The sequence below is a fragment of the Macrobrachium rosenbergii genome, chromosome 36, assembly GCF_040412425.1.
Source record: "Macrobrachium rosenbergii isolate ZJJX-2024 chromosome 36, ASM4041242v1, whole genome shotgun sequence".
In the NCBI taxonomy this organism is placed as follows: domain Eukaryota; kingdom Metazoa; phylum Arthropoda; class Malacostraca; order Decapoda; family Palaemonidae; genus Macrobrachium; species Macrobrachium rosenbergii.
Window position 1 is genome coordinate 5,912,259 of NC_089776.1, and position 17,755 is coordinate 5,930,013.

Here is a 17,755-nt window from a genome sequence, read left to right on the forward strand (position 1 = left end):
GAGAGGATGAGGTCGTTAGTTTGTTTATTAGGCGCTGTCTGTCTGTGGAATATGTGTGAGGATTTTTTCGGTTTTGGAGGTTTTTTTTTGAGTCTTGAGTCAGAGCTTAGTGCTGGTCTGTCGTTTGGTTTTGGACAGTTTTTTGTGCTGATACAAAGTTGTTGTTTTTCCTTGTTAGTGTGCTGTTCTTGTTGCTGTATGTTTTGAGTCAGTGTGTTTTTCTGTTTTTTTGGTTTGTGTGGTTTTGTGTGCTGTGTTGGCGACCGTGGACGCCTTACTCCATCTTCCAGCAACCGAGGACCAGGGTGAGTGTTGTGTACTGTTTTTTTTGTGTTTTGAAATTCCGCCACAGGGGCGCTTGAACCTGAGACCACTGCAGTTTTACCTGCAAGAGAAGTGGCCCAGGAAACAGTTCCCGGACTCCTTCACATTCGCCATTTCTGGAAAAGATAAAGGAGTGCCTCCGTTGGTGGAGAGTCAGAAGAAGGCTGTCACAAGGACTTCCTCTTCAGCTTCGAACCCAGACCTAACTCTTTTTTTCCGACCTCGGACAAGGGCTGGGGAGCGACTATGGGGACAAAAGAAGTTTCTGGCCAGTGGCAAAGAGAAGAGAGAAACTGGCATATCAATCGAAAGGAACTAAAAGCGGTTCACTTAGCCCTGTTAGCCTTTCAAAAAGAAGTGGAAGGCAAATCGTCTTGGTCCAGGCGGACAACACGACCGCTCTGGCATACATTCGGAAACAGGGGCACTCACTCGTGGTCCCTTCTGAGACCTCGAGGAGCTACTAGTTTGGACAGAGGAGATCGGGACCAGACTAGTAACGAGATTCATTCAAGGGGAGAAAAATGTAGCAGCGGACCTTCTCAGCAGAAAGAACCAGGTCCTATCCAACGAGTGGACTTTACATCCCCTAGTTTGCGAGGAGCTTTGGAAGATATGGGGACGTCCGCTCATAGATCTCTTTGCAACCGACAAAACGACTCGGCTGCCCTTTACTGCTCTCCAGTTCCAGACAACAAAGCGGTTTTCGTGGATGCAATGTTCATGGACTGGTCGGACCTGGACCTGTATGCCTTTCCCCGTTCAAGATCCTGCGGCAAGTCATCTCGAAGTTCTCAAGCCATTGAAACGTAAGGATGACTCTGGTGGCTCCATTCTGGCCGTCCAGGAGTGGTTCCCGGACCTTCTAAACCTACTGTCAGACTTTCCAAGACTTCTGCCAGAGAGACCAGATTTACTCAGACAGCCGCACTTTCAGAGGTTCCACCAAAACTTGTCCGCTCTTCATCTTGTCGCCTGCAGACTGTCAGGAGACTCATCAGAAAGAGAGGCTTTTCAGAGAGGCTTGGAAGCTATCGCGAAGCCAAGAAGAGAATCCTCTGACAATGTTTACCAGGCGAAGTGGACACAGTTTAGGTCCTGGTGTTTGAGAAGAGAAGGCGTGTCTTCTTCTTCGACGTCTATAGCCCAGATGGCCGATTTTCTCTTGTTCCTCCACAGAGAGAAAAAGCTTGCTGTACCTACCATTAAAGGGTATAGAGCCATGTTAGCTTCGGTCTTTCGACATAGGGGTCTTGAAGTGTCTTTGAGTCAAGACCTTTCAGATCTGATTAGATCATTTAATACGTCAAAGAGAGACCAGAAGAGACCAGTGACGTGGAATCTTGACGTAGTGCTGAGATGGTTACAGTCTCAGTCCTTTGAACTGATGGCGAACATCTCCTTGAAGGATCTCACGAAAAAAAGACTCTTTTTGGTAGCTCTGGCTACTGCCAGGAGAGTAAGTGAGCTACATGCGATTGACAAAAGAGTAGGCTTTGCTAAGGGGAAGGCAGTATGTATGTCTACTCTTGGTTTCTTAGCCAAGAACGAAGACCCGTCTAGACCTTGGCCAAGAGAGTTCGAAATTAAGGACCTTTCCCAATTGGTCGGTCCCGAAGAACCTGAAAGGTACCTCTGCCCTGTGAGAGCTCTCAAGTTCTCACGTTCAGAGAACGAAGAAGCTCAGAGGTCCCAATGACCACCTCTGGTGCTCGGTTAGAGATCCTTCTAGGCCTCTCTCTAAGAATGCCCTTTCTTTCTTTTGAGAAGCCTGATAAAAGAAGCTCATGAGCAGTGTGCTGACTCAGAGATGAGTATTCTTAAGGTAAAGCGCGCACGAGATTAGAGCGGTTTCGACTTCTGTAGCCTTTAGCAGAAACTTATCTGTGAAGGACTTGGTTAAGTCCACCTTTTGAGATGCAAGTCAGTGTTTGCATCGCATTATTTAGTGGACGTGCAAACTGTTTTCGAAGAGTGCAGTACGCTGGGGCCCTTTATTGCGACTGACACGGTGTTGGGGGAGGTGAAAAGGAGTCCGCTCCTTAACTAACATTTTCACCTTGGTGTTGGGGTTGTTGTTTTTGAAGGTTGCCTGGAGATACATGATGTGTTAGTATCTTCCAGTTTTTAATCTTTGGTATTGGTTTTATGGTAATGTTAGGTGATCCCTCGTTTTGTGTTCGTTGTACTGCGCCTGATCAAGGGCATCAGACTTGTCCGCACGCAGCCATGTTCTCTCGGCAGGTACTGTTTTTTATTGTGTCCGACACACGGATCCCTTTATATCCTCTCGGCACAATATAAAGGCCAGCAGACTACAGAGGCAGTAACCACTGAGTCAGCTACCTTTAAAGGTAAGGAACCTATGTCTAACTTGTTGCAAGTAGATAATTCCAAGAATTTTATTAGCTGCCAGTGCCCCACCTCCTCAAAGGTGCCAATCAGCTATATGTAACTACCGGCTAAGTTGTATAAGTGAAAATGAAATTTTTATGATAAAATAACGTTTCACTTATACTTACCCGGTAGTTACATAATCATAACCTCCCTCCTCCCCTCACCTGGGCAGTTGGGCAAAAAACTTATGACGTGTTCTTTGGGACGGTTCCCGATACCCCGATAGAGGGCGGGGTAGAGGGATCACCTTTTGTAACGATAAGCGCTAGCGTGGAAATTTGAATACTGCCGTGACACAAAGACGACAGCTATATGTAACTACCGGGTAAGTATAAGTGAAACGTTATTTTATCATAAAAATTTCATTTTTATTATTTCAAATGCATTCCTTTATAATGTTTTTTGAGTAGTGCATGTCCATTCTTCCCACCTCCTACCAATGTGGGATTCAGCTGTGTATTACTTGGTAAGTTTCATAGAAAAAAATTATATTTTTATAATAAAATAAAGTTGTATATATACTTACCAAGTAATTACATGAACAGCCCATCCCACCTCCCTCGACATGGACATAGAGCTTAAACAATTAAGCTCTTCAGCTACGTTTTACCTATTCTTCCCCGAAGTGGTAAATGGGCACTTACTTGCACCATTAAAAAAGCGCTACCTTGGAATTTTCAGTTCTTAAGCTGCTGTTTAAAGTAGAAACTATAGCTCTGTAATTACTTGGTAAGTGTATATAAAACATTATTTTATTATAAAAATGTCATTTTTATTATAAAATGTACCCTATAAAAATGCTTATACTATCATCTTGAAACATTTATATATCATTTAATATAATTGCAATAGTACTGTACTTTTATCGGGTCCATCCTGAATGGAGGGGAGAAAATCAGTTTCTCTCTCTCTTTGAGTTACGTATTATTTAACCTTACAGTATTATTATTATTATTATTATTATTATTATATCCTAATATTTGAAAATTAGTAAATAATTTTTTTATCATAAAAAATGTATTTAGTCATGAAAATAACATCAAAATACACTAATTAGTGAATATTTCTTGACGAAAAAGTCTGTGAATTGCCGAATTTTTCGCAAATAATTTATACATATGTTCCACAGAAAATCCCATGAATCGTGAGAACGCAAATATGGGGGTTTACTGCTCTCAGCAGAATTTTTTAAATAATGCAAATACAGTACTGTTGTTCGGGAGACATTGAGCTGAACCCTGGGCCTGTTACGCATTACAGTAAGAAAAATTGTAAAGTACTTTACTCAAACACTCGGGGCTTAAGGTTAAATTTTCTTGATCCCCATAGTTGTGCTTGTAACTATGATTTGGTGTTTTTACCTGAGATTCTTGTAAGTAGTAACAATTCTCAGGTTGAGTTTTTAGTCCCTGGGTTTGATGGCCTTTATTTTATTTATCGTTGTAACATCCCACATGCACAAAGTATGGCTGTACAGTATACACTAAGTCCAGGCTACCTATTTATTGTCAGAGAAATTTGGAGTATAGTTGCCATGAAGTTCCTTGTTTTAAAATTTTCAAAAAGTTCAACAGTGTTTACCTATTTGCTGTTTACCGCAATCCAAATATCTGTGATTCTATACATGTATGACTGTCGTTTGGAAAGGATTGGTATGGCTCTGTCAGAGGATTCTAAAGCTTCATTATTTATTTACGGAGACTGTACACTAATGCAAAGCACAGGCAGTGGCTAAATTCAAATTCCATAGATCAACATGGCCAGCCTGCTCTTGAGTTCTGTGTATCTTCCAATTTTATCCAGCTAATTGAGGAAACCTCACACATTTCTAGTAATAGATTAGGCCTCATATTCACAGATGTTCCAGCTATTGTGAAGTCCAATGACTGTGAATATATAGGCACTTCTGGTCATTCCGCCATTGAGGTGGACATATCTGTCAATCAGTATATTCCTAATTACCATTGGAAAAACTGCTAGGCTGAAATCCAAAGCCAGTTGGGATCACATTATTGAAGCTTGTCAGGCATTAATATCTCAGTTGCTATATTAGATCCTGATCCCAAGAAGTTAAATGAAATGCTGATGTCTATTTTAATAAGACATGTTCCTAGAAAGGTCATCAAATTTAGGACAAATGACCAGCCATGGTTTGATGTTACATGTAGACAAGCCAACCATGACAAACAGACCAAATTCATCACATGGAGACAAAATTGTTCAAATGAAAATGACACCATTTTTGTTGGGTCTCGCTGTGCTGCGAATAGAACTTACCATACAACTGAAAGAAATTACAGTAATTCCTTGAAGAGGAAACTTGAAGGAATTACTCAACCTCATCTGTGTTGGACCAAATGGGCATCTTCTATCTTTGTGTCAGGCTCGTCTTCCATTCCACCACGACTAACAGATTGTGGTCAATTAGTTACTGGCCCTAGAGAAAAGGCTGAACTGCTTCATTGAACTTTTGAAGCTAAGCAGTCAGCTGAGGATGTCCATCTCCCTGATTCTTGTCATCCTGAACCTATTCTTACAAAATTTGCATTTTGCTCCAGGGATGTTAAAAAAATTCTGGATAATCTTGATGGCTGGGGTGGAGAAGATCCTGATGGTTTGTTCCCTTTGTTTTTTAAAAAAGTTTCTACAGATTTTTATGTCAATATACGGTAGTATCTTTGCGGATGAGTGCAAGCTTAGTAACACAGTGTCTCCTCCAAAGAGTGGCATATTTGCAGACTGCAGTAACTACAGGCCAATCTCTATTCTCCCTGTGCTCTTGAAAGTTGCTGAAAAACTTATATTTAAGCCACTATATAAGTATGTGGAACCTAAAGGATTGTTAGCTGATAGTCAATGTGCACAGGAAGCAGCTAAGTACCTGCAATGCTCTTTTAGACTTGACATGCCATTTGCAAGGGAACTTTGATAAGGGTTTTGAATGCAGAGTAATTCAAATAGATTTTAGTGCTGCTTTCGATTAAATAAATCATAAGGCACTTATTTATCAACTTCAGAGTCTTGGAGTGGGTGGATATGTTTTAAGATTACTTGAAGATTTCGTTACAGGTAGGCAGCAGAGAGTTGCTGTGGATGGGATCTTCAGTGAACCAAGACCTATTTTGTCTGGAGTTCCACAGGGCAGTGTTCTTTGTCCACTGTTATTTTTAGTGTACACAAGCGATATGGTTGTTGGCCTGGAAAACAAGATTGTTCAGAAATGAAGCTGCCCTTAGCCTCAGTCGGGACATGGACCGGATCAGGGAATGGTGTAGTCAGTGGGGCATGAGCCGAACTCCAGTAGAACAAAAACACTATTGATTAGCAGTTATGACTTGGACCATTGACGGATGGTGGTCATCTTCGTCACTTTTTCATAAATTGTATTTCAGCAGAGATCTTTCACATTCACAATTGATCCCTGATCCCCTTTGTCTGCAGAGAGCAACCAGATTTGCTGAGCAGCAGCACCAGTATGCAGTAAATGTGCCTTGCTGTTGAACTTCTCTGTTCCAGAGGTCCTTTATTCCTAACACCATTAGACTGGAGCAATCCCTCAGAGGATGTCATGCAATTGGAACTTGAGAAGTTCAAGCAAAAATGCAATGCATTACTACCCTAATACTACTCTTCTTGCTTTTTGATACATTTTTATCTATTTATTTATTTTTATTATTTTTTAACAAGTGAATATCTCTTCTTTCTGTATTTCCCTTTACTTCTTACAGGCAGTCCCAGCTTATCAGCGGCATCGGTCAATGGCGTTTCGGTTTTACAATGCTTGGCTAATGAAGTCATTAACCTCATTTTAGGTGCCAGTAAGTGGTTTATCGGCATTGGTAGGTGGTTTATCAGCGTCAGTAGGCGGTTTATCGATGTCGGTAAGCGATTTTCTGCGCAAGGGGTTTATAGGCGTCTGTAAGGGGTCTATCAGTGCGTATGGCATTGTAAACACCATTTATTACCATAATTATTGTGATGTTCCGGTTAAAAACAGTTTTCAGTTATCGGCGCTTGGCGTGGAGTGGAACTCCTGTCGTTAACTGGGGACTGCCTTTACTTCTTCGAAATGAACACCATATTCTTGGGAAGCTTGAATTTCAAGTCATTGGCCCCTGTGGCCTTGTTCCATATGAATAAGTTCCATCTGCTGAATAATAATAGTAATAAGTCTCGTAGAGCTTCCAGCAGCCAGCCCTCTTTATGCAGAGAGGGCTGACGGGTCTCTCTCTCTAGCATGAGTACCACTATGCCTGTTGCCTAGTGGACGGGTGCAATTGCTACCCCAGGGTTCTCTAGAACCCCAGGTATTGATACCAACCCTGGTAGCCCACCTACCCAGGCCACCAGTACAGTCCCTGGTAACCTCCCTACCTTGGCTACTGGTAACAGGCCTGGTCTCTCGCTAGTGGTACCATAGTACCACTGCTCCTGTTCTTCTGACCCCCAGTGTGCCTGTAGTAGTACCTGGTGTACTGGTATCAACCCTGGTGGCCCGCCTGCTTGGGCCACTGGTACTGGCCCCCTGTAGCCTGTCTACGAGGGTCAGTAAGGGTCCCTGGTCTATAGACCTAGGTCCCAGCTGTCAATGCAGCCCAGCAAGAGAAAGTGAGCAGAGAGCATGCAGGTGCTCCCTCACCCCCCTCCTGCTGTTCAGGATAGCAGCCTAGGGGTCCCAGGACAGTGGCCCAGTCACCCAGGCAAGGCAAGAGAAGATCCCCTGCTCAGTCTTCTTCCCTGGTAGAAGTCTCAGCTTCTAAGAAGACTGGAGCATACTCATGGGACAGGCCCCGCCCACATTCGCATGAGTGGGACTGTCTCCCCAACCTGTGCGACTTCATCACCACAGGTTGACGACCGCCCATGGCCTTGCTCACCTGCTTGGGCTTCAGTCTTCGACAGGCTGGGCAAGGGTGCTCACTATCCCTCACTCTTCCCCCCTCCTCCATGGAGTTTTTCCTGAACCAGACAGATCCCATCCCGGCCTGTGCGTGGAGGCCTACATTCCTGGTTCGGTCCTTGGACCAGTCAGGACATACAGTTCTCCTGAGTGATTGATTGATCGCCAGGGGTGTCTGGTGAGTGTCCCTCTCTTGCTGAGGGAGTGACCCAGGAGGACCGGGCCTGGAGGGACCTGAGGGTTCTTTGTCCCAGAACTCGGACAACCCTGAGTTGCAGAGGCTTATGTGGAGACCATTAGAATGATATGTCATCTGTTCCTACACAAATATAAACCTTTGGTCTTTACACAGGGATTTAGCTTGCGAATGCGAGCTGGAATGACTGTTTAACTTTCAAGCAAGGTCATTAACTATTGATGCTAGCAGTCTAAGCCCACACACTCATTCATTTGCACTCCACTTTGTTTTCAGCTGCTGTTGTGTACAGACGTCTTCTCTGCTCTCTGTCCGACTGATTGAAATATGTGTTGTTTGTATTGTTTGGGTTTTTTATTTCATCATGCAAACTCCTAATTTACAACTGCCTGTGGAGAGGAAACCTGTAAACCTTAGGCGCTGCCCAGGGAGGGACAGGCCTTACAATCAGTTCTTCTTCTCTTATGAGATTGACCCTCTACCTTTGTGTTTCATGCCATAGACATGATTGGAACTAATCTACCCCTTGTACCAAGTGCCAGGTCTGGCTGTCTGAACAGTGATTGAAGTTTTCTGGGAAAAAAAAAGTGAGAGAAGATGGTTTCTCCGGTGTCACTGGAGTGCAATACTCTGCCTGTGACACCGAAGGTTCTCTGGTTCCTTCTTGCCCTCGGCTAAACTCCTGCCTGTGTTACCACTCCTGAGGTATTGGTTTCCCCTTCGCTGACTCCTGCTGCTTCATCAGTAGAGAGCCACCGAGGGGGGGAAGATGACCAACCCGGTTCCTCTCCAGCAGTTTCTTTTCGCTCAGAGGGGGAGTTGTCCTCCAGAGGGAGGCTCTTTCTCATGGCAAAGAGAGAGGGGAAAAATTCAGAAATTGGATTTATCCATAGACAGTGTATGATTAAACTATTTTTGTGAATAATGCATAAACCATAATTCTTTATTTAACTTTTTCATTTCTAAGAAGTGTTTTACTAAACTTCACATATACATATTCATTATTTATTTATATATTAGAACAACGGCCAGCATATGGGTTAAATGTCCACCTACAAATACATTAACATTGATGTTCCACATATTTGTACAGTCAGATATGTTTATTACATATCCACTCAAATTACTGAATTACACTGCATCAGCAGTGAAAAGTACAGGTAGGCAATCATTGAACTTGCATCACTGGGACCAGGAGGATGCTAGATTAGTGATTTGCCAAATCACAGAGTTGTTAGGTTAGATTACACTTTCTTGCCACTTTAGTGGCAGTGTTGAAAATATCTATGTATGTACAGGAAGTTGTCCAGAAGAAAATGCTTTAGTATGCTGTAATGATAAAAAAAGGAGTTCTTTTAATTTTTTACCTTTTTTGGGTGCATTTTAGCAAACAACAACTAAGAATCTGTTATTAGTTCCATTGTTTTATGTCAGCTGATCTCAGTGTTTACCAGTAGTATTAAGAATATATATGTTTGCTCTCTCTCTCTCTCTCTCTCTCTCTCTCTCTCTCTCTCTCTCTCTCTCTCTCTCTCTCCGTTATTTAGACAGAAGATACATTATCTTGTAAATTGTCTAGAAGTCAGAAAAATATTTTCAAAATAGTTTTTACATTTTATGTTATTGATTTTGAGTGCATTTTAACAATCACCAGGTGGTAATTTGTTCTTTTTCCTTATAGTTTTTTTCTTTCTTTTCCTTTAATTTCCATTGTTGTCAGTTAGGTGATTTCACTGTTCACCACTGTCAAGCTATCAAGACTATGCACACCTTTCTCTGAACACCTTCACTCACACGTGACATACTACTGTACTCTTCACTAGAACCAGATCTGGTTAGGAACTTTTCCATTCTTCATTGTTTTCCATTGTTTCTTTGAATCATTGTTAGCAAAACACTTTTTTCCATTTCTTTATGTCATAGACAGTCAAAGAGCTATGACTGAATACTTAACACAACCTTCTCACAAAAACACTGCTGTAGATTTTTTTCCGGGAAGTTGAACCTTATCTTTAATAGACAGTGCACAGTGTTGAGCTTTACACGTGGAGTTTGTATTTCCTTTATGAATTGGATCTGTGGCTTGGGCTAAAACTTAGCAGGTTGTAATAAATGAAGAGAAACAAGTGGTAATAGTTTGCTTGCTTTTACAAATTTACCCAAGTTTGTTTGTGCAGCAAGTGAGCACCACCAAACGGAAATTTAAAATTACGGCACCTGAAATGAGTGCCAAATTAGTAATGGAGCCTGATTAATGATTAAGTACCTGTACAATACTGTATACTTGTAAAAAGCATTGGTTGGGTTACAAATTTTATTAGCAATCTGTTATTTTGGCTGTTGTAATTCACTTAATTATGTATTGTCCATGTAAAACAAAATTCGTGGTTTCAAGTCTTACCTGTGTTCGGTAAAAATGGTAATGTTTTATTTATCGTGAACTATATGTACAATATTTCATTACAAGTGCTTTACCTGTATAATGTTGTGTTTGCTTTTGTGTCTAAACATTTCTTTTATCTTTTTAGGCTCTGAATTTAATATTCTGACTTACAAGGTTAGTAGATGTAAAATCAAGAACTGCAAGTTTAAAGAGGTTTGCATTGGTTACCACAGCTCCTCTGATCGACGTCGGGATCCTACAGCATATGTGTATAGGTAAGTTCCTCAGCAGGATTTTTGCATTCTTCAGTTTCATTTTTAATCTAAGAATATTTTGGTTTGTGGTTGTCATCATAATTGAACATTATACTGTATATAATTTTTATGCTGTTGATCAGCATTAGCACAACAAATTAATACTGGTCCACTGAATTGCAAATGTGTAAAGGCTTATGTAGTGCAGTGAGCTTTCATAACAAACAAGCTTTTGAAGATGATTGAAACTAAAAAGAGGAAGAGTTGTTAAGTTTAAATTAAGTCATCTGCATGTAAATGGCAAGAACAAAAAAATGGTAGGTTAGAGAGAAGATCCTTTCAGAAGTCCGCAGCAGATAGGTAGAGTCACAGACATAGCACATTGTTAATGACAACAGAACTAAACTTACCTGATAAGAAATCTGACATTTATTTGTAGAAATGAGTGAATCTTTAAACTGATTTTGTTTTTATTAAGCCTTATGGTATATCTTGTCCAGAGCCCTAGAAATGCCAAAGACAATGACCAAGATTCCCCAAAGTTGCTGAGTAAATTAGTATAGAGATCATCATATTACTGAAACTGCTGTTTATGGGAAATAAAGGTGCTAGATTATAATTGTATTATAGTTTAGCTGTAATAGAAATAAGATTATAAGTTTATTGTTAGAAATTAGAGCAATTTCAATTATAAATGTATTATAGTTTAGCTGTAATAGAAATAAGATTATAAGCTTATTGTTAGAAATTAGAGCAATCATCCGATGTTCTTTGGAACAAACATTACTGTACTAGGGAGTGCTTCCATAGTGAAAGGTAAATGAGAGTTCTCATTATCTCCTCTCAGTTATCTTTGTTTCCCCACAAACCCAATACTTATAATTATGGCTCACTGTTTATTCCTTTTCCCTAGGGCCCCACTCTGCCAAAGGCACTCTGCTAGACCTGCAAACTTAACTCATCATATACATAATGCTGGAAAGCAGAATTGTCATTTTTTCACCTTTTTTTATTGCCTACTCCATACTAGTTGTCAAATTCATGCTGTCACTTAGCTCAAAGATAGGAAAGTCCTTCATTTTTTCTTGAACAACTTGGTATTTTCAGTCCTCCTGATACCAAGTGGGAGCTTATTGTAGTCGTGGAGCAGTACATTTAATGATGCATTCTTGTGTTGACTCCATCTATTTTCTGTGTTATATGCAGCAAGTCATTAAAATATTTTGGACACCCAGTCATGATAGCTGGTGAGTCATTACACACATTTTAAACATTCTAGCTTTGATAAGAAGACAGTGCAATGCAAACAATGCAGTGTAATCCTGCCATGCAGTGGACCATTTTATTAATCTAGCCACTCTATTTAATATATTTTGCAGCCTCCTAATTTGCATCTTAGGCAGATTATAAGATATAGAATTGCAATAATCCACTCTGTTTATGACACAATCACAAGTTTTTTCTCTAGAACACTCATCAGGATATTCTTAACAAAGGCAGTATTTCTAAGATGATGGCCAATAACCCTAAGAACATTTTTTATTTAAGCACTTCTTTGTGATATGAATAGTCCTTCTTACTTCAGTCCATGTTTAAAGAATGATAGAGAACAGCAAACAGCTGTTACTATGCATGTGGGTAAGTTTTCACTGTCTCCAGTAGCTGACAGGAACATTATGCACATGCAAGTGTTCACTGCATGCTCTGAAAGTTCCCAGATGTTGCTATGTAACTTTTGCTACCCTTACTCGCTCCTATACAAATGCAAACCTTTGTTCTATACTGGGATTTAGCTTGCAAACACGAGCTGGGACAGCCATTTAAATTTCAGCCAAAGTCATCAACTACCGATGGTAGGGGGAAGCCCTGCCCACTTGTTGGTCTACATTCCACTTTGCTTTTGGCCGCTGTCAAGTGAAGATGTCTGCTGTACTCTCTGCTAAATTGCCGTTTGCTTTTTATGCGTTTTTGTTCTTGCTTTTTGAAATATACATTTGTGATCATAGAATCACACTGAATTTGTTAGGCTACTATCTCGTGTAGGCTACCACCTAGGCTATTGTAGGCATCATTATCTGAAAGGATTATCCAAATTAATAATAAATTGTGGAACATTTCTTTAGTTAAAACTTCTAAATAGAATGATAAAAAATTGAAATTTTTTGGTCCTTTTGCAAATAACAGAGATTGTGAGAGAGTGCTGACCATGTGCTTGCAAAACAAAGTCAGGTTTCTGGCTTCTGTACACAAAATAAACACTTGTTCCACAGTTTAAGTTAATAATTTTTAACTGGAGCTTAAAAATAAGCACGTAACTTTCAAGTTTAGATATTTCCATGATCCTCACTGATGAAAAAATTTGAAATCAAAGTGATTTTGTGAGGAGCACTGAAACGTCATGCGCACAATTTCGACTAGTAGAGGGTAATGGGGCTGGTCTTTTGCCTGCCCTGGTTGTAAACAAGATGGCAGACTCGCATGCGCAGTAGTCACTTCTTGCAGTTTTTGACGTATGAAAAACTAGGTTCAGCTTCGCTGAAGAGAAGGGAACCCTCTTATCTTTGAGTCCATTATACTCTACCACGTGTCATAGTATTTTCATTAAGACACAATACCCGGCTACAAGACCAGGCTAAAGAATATTTCTTTGATACTAGTCTAGTCACCATGGAGCACTGGCACACCATGGGGGTAACTCCTTGAGGGTGAAACAAGTGACTACGCTATCAAAAAAACAAATTATAAATGCAATCAACAGTGATAAAATATTCTCTTGTGTATGTACATGCTATACTGATTTACTAATTTTCAAATATTAATATTAATGTAAACAGCAAAATATCGATAAAATGTTATTTCACTTACAGAATCCATTTGTACTGTACAGTATTATATTGATCTGTTATCATTGCAATATGTGTAATAAAAATTGATCGTCTGACATGTATAATGTTTACATTCTGAGAATCAGCTGATTGAGCCTGCTACCAAAAGAGTTAGGAAAATAATTTTTTAGTTGCTAAAAGAAATGAATGTATTAATTGAATTATTATTTTTAATTATGTACATAAACGTTTATGATACAGTCCTTCATATTTCATTAAGAAAGAGAGAGACAATTGGTGTTTACAAATGAAGTCTCAAAACAGTAGCTGCAGACGAGACTTGTTAGAGATGAAACATCAACAGTGATCAAATATTCTCTTGTGCACTGTTATAATGTGTGATAATCATATAGGCAACTAAATTGTAATGAAATACAACTCAGTAAATCAGAGAAAGAAAAAAGGGATTTTGACAAAGGAAAAATCTATTTCTGGGGGAAGACCTGTGTCACCCGGTGAAATTGGTTCCATCAAGCACATTTCTAGGTATAAGAATTGCTAAAAATACCAGAGAAAAAGCTATCTAGAATGCCTGGGTTACTACCCCCAGTTCGCTCATCTAATTTAATAAAAAAAGGATTTTGACAAAGGAAAAATCTATTTCTGGGGAGGGGCCCGTGTCACCCGGTGAAATAATCCATTCAGCACTTATTTCTAGGTAATTCCGTTGCTAGATACCAGAGAAAAGTTAAATGTAAAGCTGGGGTTACTACCCCCAGAGCGAGCTCCAAGAAATGGAGTCGTATATGGTAAAGGGTGAGATTGTCACAATCACGGGACCCTGCCCTATAAAGATTCCCAATGTCAAAAGTCCCAACGAGAGAGGTGCCGATACAAGCCCATGCACTACTCGCGGACTGTACACAAGGCAACACTAGTCGCATTCCATGTTAGCACCCACCCCACTAGAATGATGTTTACCATGGGAGGGAGAGAATGAAAAACAGGGGTGGGTCACCGGGTGACACGTGCCCCTCCCCAGAAATAGATTTTTCCTTTGTCAAAATCCTTTTTCTGGATCGGGGTCCCGTGTCGGCCGGTGAAATAATAACAGAGAAATAAACATCATTCTTATGCTATTAAAGACTTAAATAGAGACGTTGAAAACTAGGAGAATTCTACCCTGAACAATAGTAAGATCCTCTAAATTCATGTAATGAAAATAATGTAAGTGGTCACCGTCTAAGATCATGAGCTTAGAATTGAACCTGAATAGGCTTGTATTAAGAAAATACTTTCTGCCTAATAGCAGACACAATGACAGTACCCCCCCCCCATTTTTTTAAAAAGAGAGGATCTGACAAAATTGCGAGGTCCTGTCTAAAAAAGCCTGTAAGGAGAAAACTGGGCACAGAAACAGACCTTGTAAAAGGGGGAGTACTTTCCAAGGTGACCACCGAAAATGAGGACCTTCAACTGTAGATAGAAAGTTAGGGTGAGGAATTCACAACACTATCCCTGATGAGGGGAAACCAAAATGATTGGTTCCGCTAGGCAGGGCAGACAGTACAGGAAAACTTAACACTAGAAGCTAAGCTGATTAAAATTTTGGGTCTTCCCCAACAAGGAAAGGTAAGAACAAGATGATTGTTGGTTACCGAAGCTAACTCCGATACATTACTCAAAGACCAGGAAACCGAATGTGGACGGAGTACTGGTCTTAGACGAACACAGACCTTAGGGGTGAAAGTTAAGAGCCTGTGAGTCTGGTTCCAACAAAACACTTTCCTCGGGGCCAATGCGGTCGCATCATTACTGTAGCTTCGAAAACTGTGAAGAGTGCTAGTTACTTAGTTGCAGAACCATACTGCAGTAGAGCAGGATCCCTTGACTGATTTTAGGAAAACAGTAATAACAGGACCAATATCAGTTTCCTCCTAAACTGTAAGATTCACAAAGACCACAAAGCCAGGGCATCAGAACTTTGAGGGGGCTGACGCAGGCTGAGTTTATACCAGACGTGACAGCTTGATAGTTTGTGGCTGAATTGGGTTGCAAACAGACCTACTTCCAGGTCCAGGAAAAGGTCACAAGACTACCTGAATGGCGCTCCATCTAAGGACTATTCCGACACCAGGGGGGAGGCCCTGGATAGGGAAAAAGTAGTGACCTTTTGGACCCCTACGAGAAGGGTGGCAGACAGAGGCACTTGTGTCTGTTGGTTATGGAGAAGAATGAACCATAACCTGAATGAAGCAACTCGAGTTCGAACCCACTTGTTTACGCAGCGCACTATTGCTGTTTTGTTCAGAACCAGCCTAAAATGAAACCTCTTGGGAGGAAGAAGTTTCCCAAGGACAGGAAGACTGCCACAGCCCTCCAAAGCATTGATATGGAACTGCCGGAACGTGACCGACTAAGTTCCATGTACTTCATGGGGCCGGGGTATCCACCCCACCCACCCAGAGAGGTGACGGTGTGGAATACTGAGGCCGGAGGGGAAAGCTGGAGAGGAACTGACTTCGATAAGCACTTGACAGTTGTGCAAGGCCGGAGGCCACTATTCAAACAGGAGGAATCAGGGAGACACGTCCCTGACTCCACCATACCCGAGTTATAAACTCCAGCTTTGACTTCAGAAGGAGAACCGTCACTGAAGCAAACTGGAGAGAGCCCAAGACCTTTTCTTGGGCACGGCGAGAGGTATGCTTGAGTTGATGAAATGATAGGTCGTCCTTGCTATCTCTTTCCGCTTCCACTGGATTCACAACTACTGAAGGCTACCCTCCGGAATCAGGTGGGATTCCTTCCTGTGTACTTAGAAGCCCAGAGACTCTAGAAAACCGATTATAATGACCGGCACCCTCAGGCAATTCCCGACGCTGGGTGCCCAAATGAGCCAGGCAACTAGATATGCGGCTAGCATAACCTTCTAATACCGGAGCTGTTGAACTATGGTATTGTTCAAACTGGCAAAGACTCTGGGGCTGCATTGAGGAGGGCATGAACCTGAAGGGGTAAGCCTGCTCCCCGAGTCTGAATCCCAAGAAGGGATAGAACCTTTCTGCAACCAAGATGTGAAAGGAAGCGTCGGAACGGTCTATAGAGGTGGTTATGGCTCCACGGAGCAGTAGGATCCGAACCCACAAGACTGTAAGCAACCGAGACTTGCCGCATTGAATGAGGAAAATAAACGGGACACGCCCGGAAAAATTTTCCAGTGGAAGGGAACTTCCTTGGCAGACTGAAAAAGCCTGACAGGCCATTCACAAAGACCCCCAGAACTCTGGCCGGAAGCTGACTGAACCTGATTGGGGGAGGGGGACAAACAGTCCAGCTCCACCCCGGGCCTTGATAACTATACTCTGGGCCCAGGGACTGAAGTTCCAGTGGCCCCGAAAATGGTACAGCCTCCCACCCATATGAGAAATACTACAGGGAGGAGGCTTGATTGTCTCCCCTGAAGCGTATGCCTTCCCAATTTCTCGGAGGGGAGCAGGATGCTTCCCTGCTCCTATGATAACCCCGAGGGTCAGAGCCTCTGGCAGAATGTCTAGTGAAAATTCTTTCTTTGGGTTTTCGTATGAAGCAAAGAAAACTCCGGCGGAGGCACATGGGGGAGGCAGAGACACACGGGGGTGTTACAAGGGGCTGATGTGTTGGCTGAACCTGCACACATCGAGGTGGAGGCTGGGAGTGAGAGGCTGACGGCTGTCCAGGGGCAGAAACCTGAAGAGCCTGCACCACCGCCTGAGCAGGGGGGCGCTTGAACTACATGAACTTCTTGCCGGACTTGGGATAGGGCCGGCAAGATCAGATTGTTTCCGCTCGTAGGGTAGACACCCACGAGAACGGAGGCTCTGAGTAACATTAGTAGCCCCGACGGACCGAATAACGCCCACCTGGGGGAAAAGATTAATTCTCCAGGTGAAACTGTTCATAAGATTTTTCGGCTCAAGGCGGAACGTGGCTGGCTAAAAAGTGTTTTCAGCTGTCCAACAGGACTGATGAAATAAAGCGTGACCTGCAGAAAACCTGACAAGAGAGATTTTATCAGGACCAAACAACGAACAGCCATTATATACCACAGACATTTTTCTGTTAAAGTCAAAGAATTCCAGGGCCTGCAAGCCTGACTTACACCTGTTTCAGCTTCCGGAATTGACTCCGAAGCTTAGGAGCTGTACGCTGAATAAATTAGAAGCGTAGTCCGGGCTTAGAAGATTCATTGTGAACGTATCTGTGATATCTGTCTCCCGGAAATGCCTCAGCGGTTTATTTTCAAACAAGCCTGTTGATAAGAGGGGCTACATTCGAGCACAAGGGGTAGGAAGCAGGGCTCTCAAAGAGAGCACGGTAAGACCTCATAGCTGGCGTGAACTTGGAATTCTCCGCCTGCCACTCCGTTAGAGTTCTCAACGGAGACGATATGCCCAGCCCCTAGGGAAGATGAGGGCTCTCTTAGGGATCCTGCCA

General features: G+C 42.0%; 1 protein-coding gene across 1 annotated transcript in view; it reads left to right on the forward strand.

Annotated features, from left to right (window-relative positions):
* Positions 1-17,755, forward strand: part of LOC136856568 (uncharacterized) — a 121,832-nt gene that overhangs the window by 55,337 nt on the left and 48,740 nt on the right. Inside the window, exon 3 of the mRNA XM_067134435.1 lies at positions 10,346-10,475. Within this exon, the coding sequence (XP_066990536.1) occupies positions 10,346-10,475 (130 nt within the window). The remainder of the gene's footprint in view (positions 1-10,345; positions 10,476-17,755) is intronic.